At 47.6% G+C, this 16,428-nt stretch overlaps 1 protein-coding gene and 2 pseudogenes across 1 annotated transcript in view; 2 read left to right on the forward strand and 1 right to left on the reverse strand.

Moving 5' to 3' along the window:
* The first annotated feature begins 237 nt into the window (after positions 1-237).
* LOC105992185 lies at positions 238-5,467 on the forward strand (annotated as a pseudogene).
* A 3,525-nt stretch (positions 5,468-8,992) lies between these two features.
* LOC105992186 lies at positions 8,993-10,477 on the reverse strand (annotated as a pseudogene).
* A 1,201-nt stretch (positions 10,478-11,678) lies between these two features.
* The window catches only part of LOC105992187 (vomeronasal type-2 receptor 116-like), a 27,855-nt gene continuing 23,105 nt past the window's right edge, over positions 11,679-16,428 (forward strand). Inside the window, 1 exon segment of the mRNA XM_013025012.1 lies at positions 11,679-11,807. Within this exon segment, the coding sequence (XP_012880466.1) occupies positions 11,679-11,807 (129 nt within the window).

Consider the following 16,428-nt stretch of genomic DNA (forward strand, 5'->3'; position numbering starts at 1 on the left):
AGCAGACGTGCCCAGTATCCTGGTCCCGCCCTGGTGTCCTGCTCCAGGGTCGTCTGGAGGAAGGAGGAGATCTGAGTGTCTCTCTGTTCTGGGGAGTTAAGTTGCGGCCGGCCACTCCCATCTGTAATTTCCTTCCTCATCTGTACTCACTCGGGCACCATGCAGCATTTGTCTAGTCTTGTCTGTTTCTGTTTAGCGTCGATTGTCTTTGTTGTCTGTCTTGTGACCTTTAAAGAAATGGGGCAACAACTACCTACCCCCTTAAGCCTTACTCTAGATCACTGGAAAGAAGTCACGACCAAGGCCAACAACCTGTCGCTGGAGGTCCAGAAGAAAAAGTGGATTAGTTTCTGTTCCTCCGAATGGCCCACTCTCAATGTGGGATGGCCTAAGAAGGGCTCTTTCAATCTTGATATTCTTTTACAGGTGAAGGCTCGAGTTTTTCAGCCAGGCCCTCATGGACACCCTGATCAGGTCCCCTACATAGTCACTTGGGAAGATCTGGCCCGAGACCCCTGAAGTGGATCAAGCCTTTCCTCTCTCAGACACCAGTTCCTCTATCCCCTTCTCTGCCTTCTTCTACTCCTCTTTTCCTCTTCCCTCTGCCCCCTCTCATACACCCATGCCCTTACCTTCTTCCACTCCCCTTGTTTCTATTCCCACTCTCTCATCTTCCCTCTATCCCATAAAAGAGTTGTCTCAGTTTAAAACTAAGGGCTCCTCCTCCCAATCTCCCTCTGTTTTATCTGATGACCAGATGGTTCTACTACTATTAGACTCCCCGCCTGTCTTAGATCCCTCGCCGCCGCCTTACGTGCAACCTGCTGCGATAGAAGAGCAAAGGGGCTCACTAGAGGTCTCCCTTTCCCCACCGCTCCTTCTCCGGACTCCACTGAGTTGGAGGCGGGGCCCCAGACGCCACCGCTGCCTCAGGCGCCCTCTCCACCACCCAGCAGTGGTCTGCGCCTCCGCCTTTCCCCTCCGGACAGTGGACGGCCAATTTCAGTATTGGCCCTTTTCTGTTTCAGACTTATATAACTGAAAAACCCATAACCCGCCTTTTCTCAGGATCCTCAGGCCCTGACGGGCCTGATTGAATCCATTCTGCTAACCCACCAGCCCACTTGGGACGATTGTCAGCAACTCTTGCAGACTCTCCTCACCACGGAGGAACGGCAGCGAGTGTTCCTGGAGGCTCGCAAAAATGTTCCAGGAGAAGATGGCAGGCCAACGCAGTTGCCCAATGAGATCGATGAAGCATTCCCGTTAACCCACCCAAATTGAGACTTCAAAACCGCAGCTGGTAGAGAGCGACTCCGTCTTTATCGCCAGGTTCTGTTGGTGGGTCTCAAAGGGGCCGGGACGCGCCCCACCAATTTGGCTAAGGTACGTGCGATAGTGCAGGGTTCTGAGGAAACGCCTGTGGGTTTTTTAGAGAGACTAAAGTAAGGGTACCCTATGTATACGCCCTTTGTCCCCTCTGCTGCAGACAGACAATCTGATGCCATTATGTCATTTATCAGGCAATGGGCCCCAGACATTCGGACTAAGCTACAGCGGTTGGAGGGGCTTCAGGGGTATACTTTGCAGGATTTGGTCAAGGAAGCAGAGAAAATATTTAATAAGAAAGAAACTCAGGAAGAAAAGGAAGAAAGATTACAGAAGTTGCAGGAGGATAGAGAGGACAAGCAAGACAAGAAACGTACTAAAGAGTTAAGTAAGATCTTGGCCACCATAGTGCGACAGCCAGAAGAGAGAGAGGCTAGGTTAGGTAGGAACCTGGGGGACGAAAAGAGACCTCTGGTGAACTGTGACCAGTGTGCATACTGCAAGGAAACAGGACACTGGGTCAGGAACTGCCCGAAGAAAAGGGGGCAGATGAGAGGACCCCGAAGGCTGGCACAAGTGTTGTCCCTACAGGATGATAAAGATTAGGACAGTCAGGGCCAGGAACCCCCCCTCCCAAAGCCCCGGGTAACCTTTCAAGTGGGGGGCAGCCAGTAACCTTCCTGGTTGACACCAGCGCCCAACATTCGGTCATAACCCGATCAGGAGGTCCCCTGAGTTCTAAGACATCCTTGGTGCAGGGGACCACAGGAGGGAAACTGTACCGATGGACAACTGAACGAAAAGTACACCTCGGAACAGGGTTAGTCACTCACTCGTTCCTCCTAATTCCAGACTGCCCCTATCCTTTGTTGGGGAGGGACCTCCTTACAAAGGGAGGGGCCCAGATTTATTTCCAAGGAAAAGGGGCCTCCGTTAGGGGACCCCAAGGACAGCCCCTCCAAGTCCTAACCTTACACCTGGAGGATGAACATTGGTTACATGAGAGCCCTCAGTCAGCCTCGATCGACCCCCAATGGTTATCAGATTATCCCCAGGCTTGGGCGGAGACTGCGGGAATGGGACTGGCTATGAATCAGCTTCTCGTGGTCATTGGACTTAAAGCTTCTGCTACCCTGGTGATGATACGTCAGTATCCACTAAGCAGGGAAGCCAAAAATGGAATTAGGCCGCATATACAAAGGCTGCTCCAACTGGGTATCCTAAAACCATGCCAATCTCCATGGAACACCCCCTTATTGCCCGTCAGAAAGCCTGGGATGGGAGACTACCATCCAGTGCAGGACTTGAGGGAAGTGAACCGGAGAACAGAGGACATACATCCTACGGTGCCTAATCCCTACAACTTCCTAAGTATGCTGCCCCCGAGCCACACATGGTATACAGTGTTAGATTTAAAGGATGCTTTCTTTTGCATGAGGCTAAGCCCTCAGAGTCAACCGATCTTTGCTTTTGAATGGAGAGATCCAGAATCAGGTTTTTCAGGAGAGCTCACATGGACGAGATTGCCACAAGGATTTAAAAACTCCCCGACCCTGTTTGACGAGGCTCTACACCAGGACCTGGCTGATTTCAGAGTCAACCCCCCCCCCAATTCACCCTTCTACAATATGTAGATGACCTGCTCCTAGCAGATGAAAATCAAAATGACTGCCTAAAAGGTACTGGGACCCTTTTAAAGAGACTGAGGGAGTTGCGGTATAGGGCCTCAGCCGAAAAGGCCCAAATCTGTGTCCAATAAGTGACCTATCTAGGCTATAAGCTGAAAGGAGGGCAGAGGTGGCTAACAGAGAGTGGTAAACAAGCCATCACCCAGATCCCACCGCCCACAAGTGCACGGGCCCTGAGGGAGTTCTTGGGAAGCGCTGGATTCTGTCGCCTGTGGATACCAGGATTCGCAGAGTTAGCAGCCCCTCTATATCCTCTCACCAAGGCCACTGTCCCATTTCGGTGGGAGAAAGAACAACAACAGGCTTTTGATTGGATTAAAAAGGCCTTATTTTCGGCTCCGGCCTTGGGTCTCCCGGATGTGACCAAGCCGTTCACCCTATATGTGGATGAACGACAGGGAATCGCAAAAGGAGTCTTGACTCAAAAACTGGAGCCCTGGAAAAGACCGGTGGCCTACTTTTCAAAGAAACTGGACAGTGTGACGACTGGGTGGCCCCCATGTCTCCGTATCATTGCAGCTGTGGCCGTGTTGGTAAAAGACTCTGATAAGCTAACCTTGGGACAGCTCTTGACAGTGACGGCCCCCCATGCCATAGAGACAGTTATTCGCCAGCCCCCTGACCATTGGCTTTCAAACGCTCGGATCACCCATTACCAAGCAATGCTGTTAAATCCAGACCGGATTCGGTTCGGGGCCGTGGTCTCTCTCAACCCAGCAACTCTACTTCTGGACTCAGACTCTCACCTCTCCATCGAACATGATTGTCATCAAATCCTGGCGAAGGTGCACGGGACCCATGAGGACTTGACCGACCAGCCCCTACCAGATGCTGAACACACCTGGTATATGGATGGGAGCAGCTTCCTGCATAACGGTGAGCGGAAGGCAGGGGCAACAGTGGTAGATGGGACCACAGTCATCTGGGCATCGGCCCTAGAGCCTGGGACATCAGCACAGAGGGCCGAACTCATCGCCCTGACACAGGCGTTGACAAAGGCCAGGGAAAAGACAGTCAACATTTATACAGACAGCCGGCATGCTTTTGCTACCGCACATGTTCATGGAGAAATTTATTGAAGGCGAGGCCTGTTAACCTCGGGGGGAAAAGACATTAAAAACAAAAGGAAACAAAAGGAAATCCTAGACCTCCTGCAGGCCCTCTTCCTACCTAAAATGGTGAGCATCATCCATTGTCCAGGCCACCAGGTAGGGAGGGACCCTGTAGCAGTAGGGAACAGGATGGTGGATGGAACTGCTAAGGCGGTGGCCTTACAGAACCAAACCTTTGCTTTGGTCACATCACAAGAACGACAGCCAAACAAACAGCCCCTCTTCCAGTATTCAGATCAGGATGTGGAAACGGACAAAAAGCTAAAGGCAATCTTTAATGACTCGACTGGGACGTGGGAATATAAAAAAAAAGACTATATTGCCCCAAAAGGATGCGAGGAGGCTGGTTACCTACTTACACAGGTGGACCCACTTGGGTTACAAAAAGCTGGAGACTCTTTTACAGAGGGAGGAACAGTTTCATTACATTCCAGATCTACCGGGCATAATTAAACAGGTCATAGACTCTTGTGTTCCCTGTGCCAAGGTTAATGCAGGCTGATTCCAAGCACCTGCTGGAGTCAGAATGAGAGGAGAATGACCCAGCACCAACTCGGAGGTCGATTTCACCGAAATTAAGCCTGGCAGGTGTGGGGCAAAATATCTCCTACCTTTTGTAGATACCTTCTCCAGCTGGACAGAAGCTTTTCCCACTAAACAAGAGACTGCGCAAGTGGTAGTCAAGAAGATTTTGGAAGAAATTTTTCCTCAATTCGGGCTCCCTAAGGTCATAACGGCCCTGCTTTTGTCTCCCAGGTAAGTCAGATGGTGGCCAAGCTTTTGGGGATAGATTGGAAATTACATTGTGCTTATCACCCCGAAAGTTCAGGACAGGTAGAATGAATGAATAGGGCAATTGAAGAGACCTTATCCAAATTAGCCCTAGAAACTGGCACTAAAGACTGGGTCCAACTCCTTCCCATGGCCTTGTTTAGACCTCGTAACAACCCGGTAAGCCATGGACTAACCACCTATGAAATCCTATATGGTGGACCCCCTCCCACAGCAGACTTCCTTGACCCTGCTGTTGATTCTTTTGCAAATACCCAAAGTTTACAGCCACAGCTGCGAGCTCTGCAACTCATCCAGAGACAGGTGTCGAAACCTTTGGCCGCTGTCTACACGACGGGAAGTTCCACTATCCCACACCCCTTCCAGATCGGCGAAGAGGTCTACGTGAGGAGACACCAATCCAAAACTCTTGAGCCGTGGTGGAAAGGCCCGTACACTGTGCTGCTGACCACACCTACTGCGCTAAAGGTAGACAGGATTGCCGCCTGGATCCACGCCTCCCATGTCAAGCATGCCCCGCCTGAGGACGAGAAGGACCCCGCATAGCCACCCAAATGAAAGCTGCAGTGCACTCAAAATCCTCTCAAGATAAGACTCTTAACAACTGTTTAATATTTCTTGCTGTTGTAACCTTAACAGTAGCTGAGGGACAAAGGGTCCACCCCTGGCAGGCATAAATTCAAACCCACACTTTCCCCAAAACCAGACATGGCAGGTAGTAAATGAACATGGAAGTATAATCTGCTCCACCTCCAAGGTAGCCCCTCTCTGGACATGGTGGCCTGACCTAGAACCGATCTTTTGCATACCGCTCGGTGCTGGGGTTCATGGCAGCCAGGCTGCAGCACGTTGTGGAGATGGGGCCCAGGGAGGTTTCCCAATCTATGTCTGCCCAAGTCATCAGGGCCCTAGACTCAAATCTAAATGTGGGAAGAAAGAAGATTATTTTTGTAAGGCCTGGGGCTGTGAGACCACATGCAATACCTACTGGAACCCCTCATCCTCCTGGGACTATATCATGGTTAAGAGGTTCAGTGGGCAAGGGGAAAAAGGAAACTGTGTCGACGAAAGCTGCCAACAGTGGTGCATAAAGCTTACTGTAAACTTCACTGATAAGGGAAAAGTGCCTAACCTGGACTGGGGGACTGGACTCACCTGGGGGATTAGGCTGCACACGCGGGGTGCTGACGATGGCGGGGGTATAACTATCCGCCTTCGGGTACAGAGCAGGAACCCCCTCCCATTGGGACCCAGCCCCACTCTAAAAAGGAGACCCTTCTTCCCAAGCCAGCCACCCAACCATACCCTCCCGAGAGCTCCTGCCGACCCAGAGCTGCCCCTGATGCTCCCCTTATATAACCTGATTGAGGGAGCCTATGCTGCCCTCAACTCCACCAAGAGCGACCTCACTCGGTCCTGTTGGCTTTGCCTTTCTGAGGCACCCCCTTATTATGAAGGAACAGCCTACAATGGCACCTACAACATAACTTCCTCATGCCCCTGGGGACAGCAAAGTACTAGCAAGCTAACTTTATCTGAAGTATCAGATCAGGGACTATGTCTTGGGACACCATCCCCTAAAAAGAGCCGGCTTTATACTTACACTGAAAAGGTTACGGCTATTAGAGGCAAATACTTAGTGCCCACAGATGGAGGGTGGTGGGCCTGTAACACCGGTTTAACCCCTTGTGTTTCACCAATGCTGATAAAGCAGACTAGTTTCTCTGTTCTAGTACATTTGCATCCTCGAGTTATATATCATAACTCCCCATCCTTTGAGGAACCAGTGGAGGACCTAACCCACTGGTACAAGAGAGAACCCGTCACCAAAACTCTGGCTGTCCTCATGGGAATAGGAACAGAGGCAGGCATAATCGGGACGGGAATAGGGAGTGCTGCTTACGTGGAAGGATATCAGCACATGCAGCAGCTAAAGGCTGCCATAACAGAAAATTTAAAGGGAATAGAACAATCCATCTCCGCACTAACAACGACCCTCACCTCCCTGTCAGAGGTTGTGCTTCAAAATCGGAGAGGCCTGGACTTGGTTTTTATTAAAGATGGGGGACTATGTGCGGCCCTCAAGGAGGAACGTTGTTTCTATGCTGACCACACTGGAGTGGCACGGGATTCAATGGCCAAAGTTCGTGAGCGACTAGAAAAACGTAAATGGGATAAAACTGCAGAAGCCAGTTGGTTTAAAAATTGGTGGACCAGATCCCCTTGGCTCACTACCCTATTGTCTGTGGTAGCAGGGCCCATCATCATTTATTTTTGCTCCTTACCTTTGGCCCCTGCATCCTCAACAGGCTGTTACAGGTCATTCGCCAAAGGCTATCCACTATACAGACCATAGTGTTAACCAAACAGTACCAAGTATTAAAGACAACTGACACCCCACAAGGATAGAGACAACCTCAATTTTAAGATTAAAATCAGTCCAGAGAAGAAGTGGGGAATGAAAGATTACAAATTAAAAACCTCACTTTACCATTACCATTACTAACTTGCTAACCGCTGATTTTGCTTCTGAAAATGTGCTTGCATTCAGACCCCCCACTTCCCTTGGGAAATAACACTGGGCAGAGTCTCAAGGTCCAGATATCCGGATGTCGGCTGGCCCAGATATCCAGATATCAGCCCGCCCCAGGACAAGGACAACGGTTATAGATAGTACATGTTTTTCAGTTTTAGTTTATATTTTTCAGTTCCAGTTCAGTTCAACAATCCCCAAGAGGGACCTTGACAACGACCACCTGGCAAGACCACAAGCTAAGCCAAATGTCAACCAATCATAGGCCTGTAACCATGTAAACCCCCCCCCCCTTAGACCAACCATGAGCCAATTGATTCACAAAGAGTGTTCTATGCTAATTTTGTGATTTTTGCTTTTAAAAATGTCTCTAACCTCTGCTCCGGGCTCTCTGACTGACTGGGGCAGAGAGTCCATTTGCGCAAAAGTCAAATAAACTCCTCTTGCTTGTTGCATCTGCTGGTTTGGAGTCTTGGTTTCTGGGGTGCCCTCCAGTTGAGAAAGTATTCCAGTGAATCTGGGTTCTTTCAAAAAGGGAATTTACACCAGAGCTTGGTCTGAATGTTTCTTCATTTTGAGTGTGTGTGTGTGTGTGTGTGTGTGTGTTTGTGTTTGTGTGTGTGTGTGTGTTTGTGTTTGTGTGTGTGTGTGTGTTTGGGCTTGAAGTCAATATCACTCCCCAAAGTGCAAATGAAGTTTGCTTTGTCTTTTCAAGGCAGAGTTGATCAAATTTGAAGCAGTACATCAGGATTGATCATTCTCATCCCTAAGTATGAAGGATCTCTGCCAGGAGTTCTCTTGCGTTCATGGGACGTCATTTGATATTTGATGTTGAATTTCCCTGCGCCCTTCCTCTCCCTCCCAAATTGGATTGTTATCAGTTTGGCCTCGGTCATGAAATTACTGGCTTGTTTGTGCCAATTCTGGGACTTGAAGTGAGTGCCTGGGAGTTTTCCCTGAGCTTTTGTGCTCAGTGTCAGCACTCTACTACTTGAAGTATAGGCCCAGGTTTGGCCTTTTTTGGTGGTTCCCTAGAGAAGAGAATCTTAGGGACTTTCTTCCCCAGGCCAGCTTTGAACTGTGATGCTCCGATCTCTGACTAGTCGACTACCTAGAATTCTCAGCAACAAAAATACTCCCATTGCTTGGTGCTGAGAAATGACATCAATCTACTCATGGTTTTCCTTTATTTGATTTTTATTGAATGAAGTGAATGGTAGAGTAAATGACAGATAGTGTGGGATTGCACAGGATTTTAAGGTTTGCTTACAACCAGCTAGAAAACAAGATCATGTTCCAGTTCTTTCCAGGCAGAGTCCACACCAGCTTCCTGATGATGTGTACACAGCCCCCATGGACACCAACCATGCTGAGAAAGTCCGGGGCTTGGATAACTAGGAAGTTCGGGAGAAGTTCCCCAGTCCATCCCACCCACATTGAAAGATGGGAGTATGCCCCAGGGAGAATGTCCTTGTGTCGGGGGTGGGGTGGGGTTCCTTTGTGATGCTGAGACGAGATTCCAGGAGAGAGGCTGGTGACTACACAGGCAGATCAGAAAGGTTAGGAAGCCCCTCGTGGGTGAGCATCCAGGAGCCATCGGGCCCCAGGCTGTAGAATTGGCCCTTTTGCCGGCGATGACAGAAATCAGTACAGATCTGGACCTTCTGGTGTGGCCCCGCGTCTCTCAAGGCCTGCTCCAACCGAGCCCGAACCTGGGCAAATCTTTCGGGGTCGAGGCTCCCTAGGCCCCAGTGTGGAGGGCGGTAGCTCTCCAGAGGGGCCGGGTAGAGCCCTCGGCTTAAATGGCCCAGCCTGGCAGTGTGGCGCAGCAGGTTGTGCAGGGCGGCCACGGAGATGTGGTTTCCATAGAAGCTGAGGAAGCGCAGCTGGGAGCACTGGCTCAGGGCAGGCAGCATGGCCGAGAGCTGTGCATCAGTGATGTCACAGTGCTCCAAGGCCAGGGTCTCCAGGGTGCCGGCCACTTGCTCCAGCAGGGCTCGCAGGGGCTCAGGACTGAAGCGGCCCATGCACAAACTCCTCAGACGCAGGTGCTTGAGCTGCCGGGTGCAGGGACACTGGCACAAAAACCTCAGGTCGGCTTCCTTCAGCGGACATGAGCTCAAAGACAAGGTGTTCAAAGGCGTCAGGCTGCTGAGGATGGCGGGCAGCCGTCCATACAGGAAGAAGACATCGTGCACACGAAGCTCCTGGAGATGCTGCAGCTGCCCCAGATGCGCCGCATATTTGCGGGAATACCAGAGATTCCGGCGGCTGGAAGTGTAGAAGTCGACACTCATCTTGGAGAAGGTGAGCAGGCAAAGGTTCCTCATCTGGTCCAGGGAAGGAGCGAATTTTCTCATGGTTTCTCGATGCCAGAAATTGTTCACCACCAGTTCCTGGATGGAGTCCAGGCGCACCGCATGCAGAGCCTTCTGGATTTTGTAGATGGAGCCAGACAGAATCTGCAGCTTGGTTGAGCACAGCTGGACTCGTCCTTTCCTCTTCCTGGCCCACTGGAGGAGGTAGGCTTGGAAAGCATCCTGGGTGCCATCTCTGACGGTCAGGTCAATGGCGAGGATCAAGGGCTGCTCTTCAGTCCCAGCTGAAAGGCGACTGTCTGTTGGCCTTTCAGTCAGGACATGTGGAGAGGAGATTTGCGCCATGGAGGGGTATCCCCGTATCCAGATCTCAGGGTGTGCTTTCCGCAGATCGACTACTTGCAGTTTCCACCGCCTGGGGCGCTCCTTCTTGGCAAGTAGCAGCAGATCAAGCCCATCCAGGACAGCTTTGAAGGTCTCCAGGTCTGGGGACTCTGCCAGGTCCCCCAGGGGAAGGCAGGGGAAAGGCCAGGCCTGCACCATGGCCTTCAGCACCTCTGTGCGGCCCTGTGCGTAGACCTCCATGAAGAGTGGGGGGAACAGCAGCACCGGAAGATCCTCCAGGACCGAGATGGCCTGGGACTCTTTGCTCAGTAGGCTTTGCAGGGCTAGATGCTGCAGTGTGGGTGGCGTCCTGATGCTCATCTTGATGGACCGGATGTGGACCAGATGTGGAGCAGGTGTGCAGGGCTCTCGGAATCCCAGCAGGTCCGGGGACTGACTGCAGGCTCCAAGACTGTGCTGCTCATCTCTAGCCCCTTGGAGTCTTTATAATCTGACCACACCCTCAATAACACTTACCTTCCAATCAGATAGCAGCTTCTGATGGGATTCCTGAGCCACACCCAGCACACCTGGACAGCCAGCTAGCCTCCTACTGGACCTATTCACATGCGAGTTCGAACACAAAAGTGACAGGATTATCAGCCCCACTCCCACTGCCCTGTTCCTCCTTCAGTGTTTAAGGCATGGGACACCACAGCTTGCCAAACCTTCTACCCTAAGCGCTCCAGATATTCCCACAAATGGACCACTCCCCTGAGCATGCAAAGCATCCAAGAGGAGCAGTCAGCCCACCTTATTCATACTTAACAATGTATCCGGAATATCTCTGCCTGTCATTTCTTTCCTCCCTCCTTCGTTTCCTCCCTCCCTTGGTTCTTTCCTTCCCTTTCCTTCCTTCTTGCCTTCTTGCCTTCCTTTCTGCTGTCCTTCCTTCTTGCCTTCCACCCATCCTTCCTTGTTTTCTTCCCCTCTCTCTCCCTTCCTTCCTGTCCTGTTCACTTTTTTGCAGGTCTGGGTTTTGAACTCAGGACCTGGGTGCCATAACTGAGCTGCTTTTGTCACAGCTATTGCTCAACCACATCATCCACAACACTTGGTACACAACACTAGAAATTCTGAAGGATAGTTTTGCCCAGTGTGTTTGAACTGTGACCCTCAGATCTCAGAGTTCCTACAAGCTACGGTTCTAAGAATGCTAGAATATTTTCTCAGGAGTTGACTGGAGATACTTTTCTCACACACCTTCTTGGCTGGCTAGCTTTGACCTGACCTGTCATCTGATCCTCAGATGTCAGCTTCCGAAATAATGGAATAATGGAGTTTAAAAGGGAATTTACACCAGAGCTTGGTCTGAATGTTTCTTCATTTTGAGTGTGTGTGTGTGTTTGTGTTTGTGTCTGTGTGTGTGTTTGGGCTTGAAGTGAATATCACTCCCCAAAGTGCAAATGAAGTGTGGTTTGTCTTTTCAAGGCAGATTTGATCAAATTTGAAGCAGGACAGCAGTATCGATCATTCTCATCCTTAAGTATGAAGGATCTCTGCCAGGAGTTCTCTTGCGTTCATGGGACGTCATTTGATATTTGATGTTGAATTTCCCTGGGCCCTTCCTTTCCCTCCCAAATTGGATTGTCATCAGTTTGACCTTGGTCATGAAACTATTGGCTTGTTTGTGCCCATTCTGGGACTTGAAGTGAGTGCCTGGGAGTTTTCCTTGAGCTTTTTGCTCAGTGTCAGCGCTCTACTACTTGAACTATAGGCCCAGGTTTGGCCTTTTTTGGTGGTTCCCTAGAGAAGAGAATCTTAGGGACTTTCTTCCCCAGGCCAGCTTTGAACTGTGCTGCTCTGATCTCTGACTAGTCAACTGGCTAGAATGGGATTACTTAGCCACACCCAACACACCTGGACTGCCAGCCAGCCTCCTTCTGGACAAATTCACAGGCAAATTCCAACATAAAATTGACAGGATTATCAGCCTGACTACCACTGCCCTGTTCCTCCTTAAGTGGTTAACGCTTGGGACACCACAGCTTGCCAAATCTTCTACCTTAAGCGCTCCAGATATTCCCACAAATGGACCACTCCCCTGAGCATGCAAGGCATCCAAGAGGAGTAGTCAGCCCACAGTAATCATATCTAACGAAGTATCTGGAATATCTCTGCCTGTCCTTTCTTCCCTTCCTCCTTCTTTTCCTCCCTCCCTTGGTTCTTTCCTTCCCTTTCCTTCCTTCTTGCCTTCTTGCCTTCCTTTCTGCCATCCTTCCTTCTTGCCTTCCATCCATCCTTCCTTGTTTTCTTCCCCTCTCTCTCCCTTCCTTCCTGTCCTGTTCACTTTTTTGCAGGTCTGGGTTTTGAACTCAGGACCTGGGTGCCATAACTGAGCTGCTTTTGTCACAGCTATTGCTCAACCACATCATCCACAACACTTGGTACACAACACTAGAAATTCGGAAGGATAGTTTTGCCCAGTGTGTTTGAACTGTGACCCTCAGATCTCAGAGTTCCTACAAGCTACGGTTCTAAGAATGCTAGAATATTTTCTCAGGAGTTGACTGGAGATACTCTTCTCACACACCTTCTTGGCTGGCCAGCTTTGACCTGACCTGTCATCTGATCCTCAGATGTCAACTTCTGAAATAATGGAATAATGGAGTTTAAAAGGGAATTTACTCCAGAGCTTGGTCTGAATATTTCTTCTTTTTGAATGTGTGTGTGTGTGTGTGTGTGTGTGTGCACGCGTATGTATGTGTGTTTGATTGAGTGTGTTCATTCATGTGTGTGCAACAGCCTAAGATTTGAATTCAGTGTCTTGGTTTTGTTCCTGAGCCGTTGTGCTCAAGCCTTGTTTGAGAGATATCTTTATCAACTTATAGTGGGAGATATGACTGTTATTTTAACGATGTAAAAAGCTTTAATTGGGAAGATCACTGACCCAAACTGGACAGAAAACTCAAAAGACTGTTACTATGGTAGGGAATAGGGCATAATAGCACTGACTATATTCCTAACCATTATTAGAAACCTAAAATTGGCAGATTGTGGTCCACCGGTTGACTGGGTAGGAAATTAGATTTATTAAAATAAACAAGCAGTGAAAAACAGAGATGGAAGAAATATGGCTAAGAAGTACAGCACTAGCCTAGCAAATAAGGACCTGAGTTCCAACCTGATGGCCACCAAAATAAAAAAGCCAACTGCAGGACCCTCAACCCTCCACCATGCTCTATGTTTGGGCCTTATTAGCATATTCCTCTCTCTCTATTTCTAAAGCTTAGGCTGTATAATCACAAGTCATTGATTCCTCTCTCCTCAGTCACTTGTTACATGTCTCTTTGCCCAAAGAAAGGGAGAAGATGATTAAATATTGAGAGCCAGTGCCTGAGCAGAAGTTCTACACATTTCCCATTGTTCTTTGTAAATGAAGTCAGCAATAGGCACAGAAGTGTGTGAAGAAAGTTCTTATAGAATCAGACACAAGGGATTGAATGTGTATCTTGGTGGTGAGCTCAGCTGCCTAGCAATACAAAGGGAAGAGGTCAAATCACAGTTACTACCCCAACAACACCAAACAGAATAAGGCACAAAGATGGGTTGCAGTACATCCTCAGCTTCAAAAGCTTAGTTATATCTTTCTTTCCTTTTCCTTTCAGATTTTTCTTTTCCTTTCAAATTTTTTCTTCTTGTGGCTAAAGAGTTCTTTTCTTGTGTCATGATATTTTTTTGTTTGTTGCTGATAGTATAAACTCCAGATTTCATTAGGACTTGAATGAACTTTTCAATAAAGCAAAAGCTCAGGTAGGTACTTTCTTCTGGATCTTTTGCACCCCATTGTTTATTTTCTTTATGTATGGACACATGACTTTAAAAAGTACAGCTAAATGACTATGCTTTACAACCTACTTTGTGTCGGAAAACATGACTCTCATCTATCATTATTAGGCAACTCATATACCTGAAGGTTCTAGAATTATCGCCATGCATTGTTCTGTTAAATGGTAAGTCTATAGGAAGAAAAGAGAGCTTGCCACAGGTGGTTTATGCCTGCCATCCCAGCTACTCAGGAGAATGAGCTCCGATGTTTGAAGTTCAAAGCCAGCCTAGGGAAGGAAAGTCTGTGAAATTCTTTTTTTATTTTCTTTTTTAGTTAAGGTGATGTACAGAGGGGTTACGGTAACATAAGTAAAGTAAGTACATTTCTTGTCAAATTTGTTACACTTTCTCTCATTTTTCTCCTACTTTCCCTCCCCCGACCCCTCATTTTACAATTTCCAACATTTTGTCTGTGCATATTGCTGTTGCATTGGTTTCCTCTTGCCGTTTGCCTCACCATTCTATTGTTCCCCTTCCCTTCCCTAATTCAAATAAATGTATACACAATACTAGGTTACCAAAATCAAATACAGTGACTACAGGGGACAGAGCATAGTGGGAAGAACAGACAGAAGAAACAAAAAAATCACAAAGTACATTAAAAACAACAACAAAACCTCTTGTGTCCATGTCTTGGAGTTCATTTCACCTTAACATCATCTTATGTGGTCATATGAACAAAGTTATTGAGCTATTCTGCTCATCTAATAAGATTATCCTATGAAATTGTTATCTCTAGTTAAACACCAAAAATGTTGGAAATGGTGTTAATCTTAAGTGGTAAAGTGCTACCTTTGAGTCAAAAAGTTCAGAGATAATGTCCAGAATCCCAGATCAAGCCACAGGGCTGGTACAAAATAAAGAAAAGAAAAGTGATTATTAGGTTATTAAAAATATTATTTTTATTTTGAAATATGTGTACAAAGGATCTCTCATTCAAAATTGTTCATGACTACAGTGCCTGTTGATTTGTGTCACCCTTTTCAACATTCTTTCTTATTTTATATAAGGTTATATATTGATTTTTTTTCGGTCAGTCATGGAGCTTGAACGCAGAGTCTGGGCACTGTCCCTGAGCTATTTTTTTTCAAGCATAGTATTCTACTATTTGAGCCACAGATCCATTTCTAGTTTTTGAGTGGTTAATTGGAGCAAGAGTCTGACAGAGTCTTTTCTGATGGGCTGTTTTCAAACCATGATTCTTAGATCTCAGTCTCCTGAGTACCTAACAACATAGGCATGAGCCAAGAATATAGGTGTGAGTGAGGTGCTGGGTTGTATTGAATTTTTATTGCAGGTATGATATTTTTCTCCTGCTTTTCTTCTATCTGAGGAAGGAAAAATACAGAAACATCTTTCAATTTCACTCTTCAGAAGATTTCTCCAGCCTCAATATTACCCCCAAACAACCCAGGCCATTCTGTGAAGTAGAACATGCATGTTGACAAGGGCTAGTTGAAAAAGATTCTCAGAGTCCTGTTTACCAAAAGGAAGGAGAGTAAAAATGTCCCCATTGCAAGCAAACTCGAAATTTGACTTCAATTTCTAAGATGAACAACTTGTATTAAAAACAAAAACTAAATTGCCTTGCTTTTCTATATGTAATAGTTTTCCTTCTCTTTTCCTGGTTTTCTTCTCTTTGCTGTGGTTCATGCTCATAGTTTGGGTAAAGCTGTCAGTCCAAGGCACTGGACAGAGGTGGCAGTTAGTAAAGCTTTCTTTTAAAAGTAAGGACTCTTGGGCTGGGAAGGTGGCTCAGTGGTAGAGCGCATGCCTTGCATGCCAGAGGCCCTGGGTTGGATTCCTCAGCACCACATAAGCAAAAAGAAAAAAAGCCTGAAGTGGCGCTGTGGCTCAAGTGGTAGAGTGCTAGCCTTGAGCTGAAGAACTGAGGGACAGCAACCAGACCCAGAGTTCAGGCCCAATGACCGGTTCCACCCCTGAAAAAAAAGTAGGGACTCTTTACTTAGGAGCTTTGATTGGGATCACAGATTGAGAATTTCTGCAAAAGTCACAATGGTAAAAGTTGCAGGGCTTTCTTCACTGAGTAAGCAAATGAACAAAGAGATAACCAGGCCAACAACAGACAAAAAAAATGCAGGGGAGAAATGACCCACTCTCTCCACTTCTCTTCAATCTAGTATTAGAATGCCTAGCTACAGCAATAAGACAAGATGCAGACATAAAGGGGATCCAAATAAGGAAAGAATTAATAAAACTCTCCCTCTTTGCAGATGACATGATCTTGTATTTAAAGAATCCCATAGACTCCACTCCCAAATTACTCAAGCTGATTCAAAACTTTTTCAAAGTCGCAGGTTATAAAATTAACCCCCCAAATTCAATGGTTTTTCTGTATGCCAACAATGAGAAAAGTGTGGCTGAAATTAGGAAAGCAACTCCATTTGTAATAGCCCCACAAAAAATAAAATACCTAGGAATTA

This window comes from Dipodomys ordii, unplaced genomic scaffold (assembly GCF_000151885.1).
Source record: "Dipodomys ordii isolate 6190 unplaced genomic scaffold, Dord_2.0 Scaffold81, whole genome shotgun sequence".
Classification (NCBI taxonomy): domain Eukaryota; kingdom Metazoa; phylum Chordata; class Mammalia; order Rodentia; family Heteromyidae; genus Dipodomys; species Dipodomys ordii.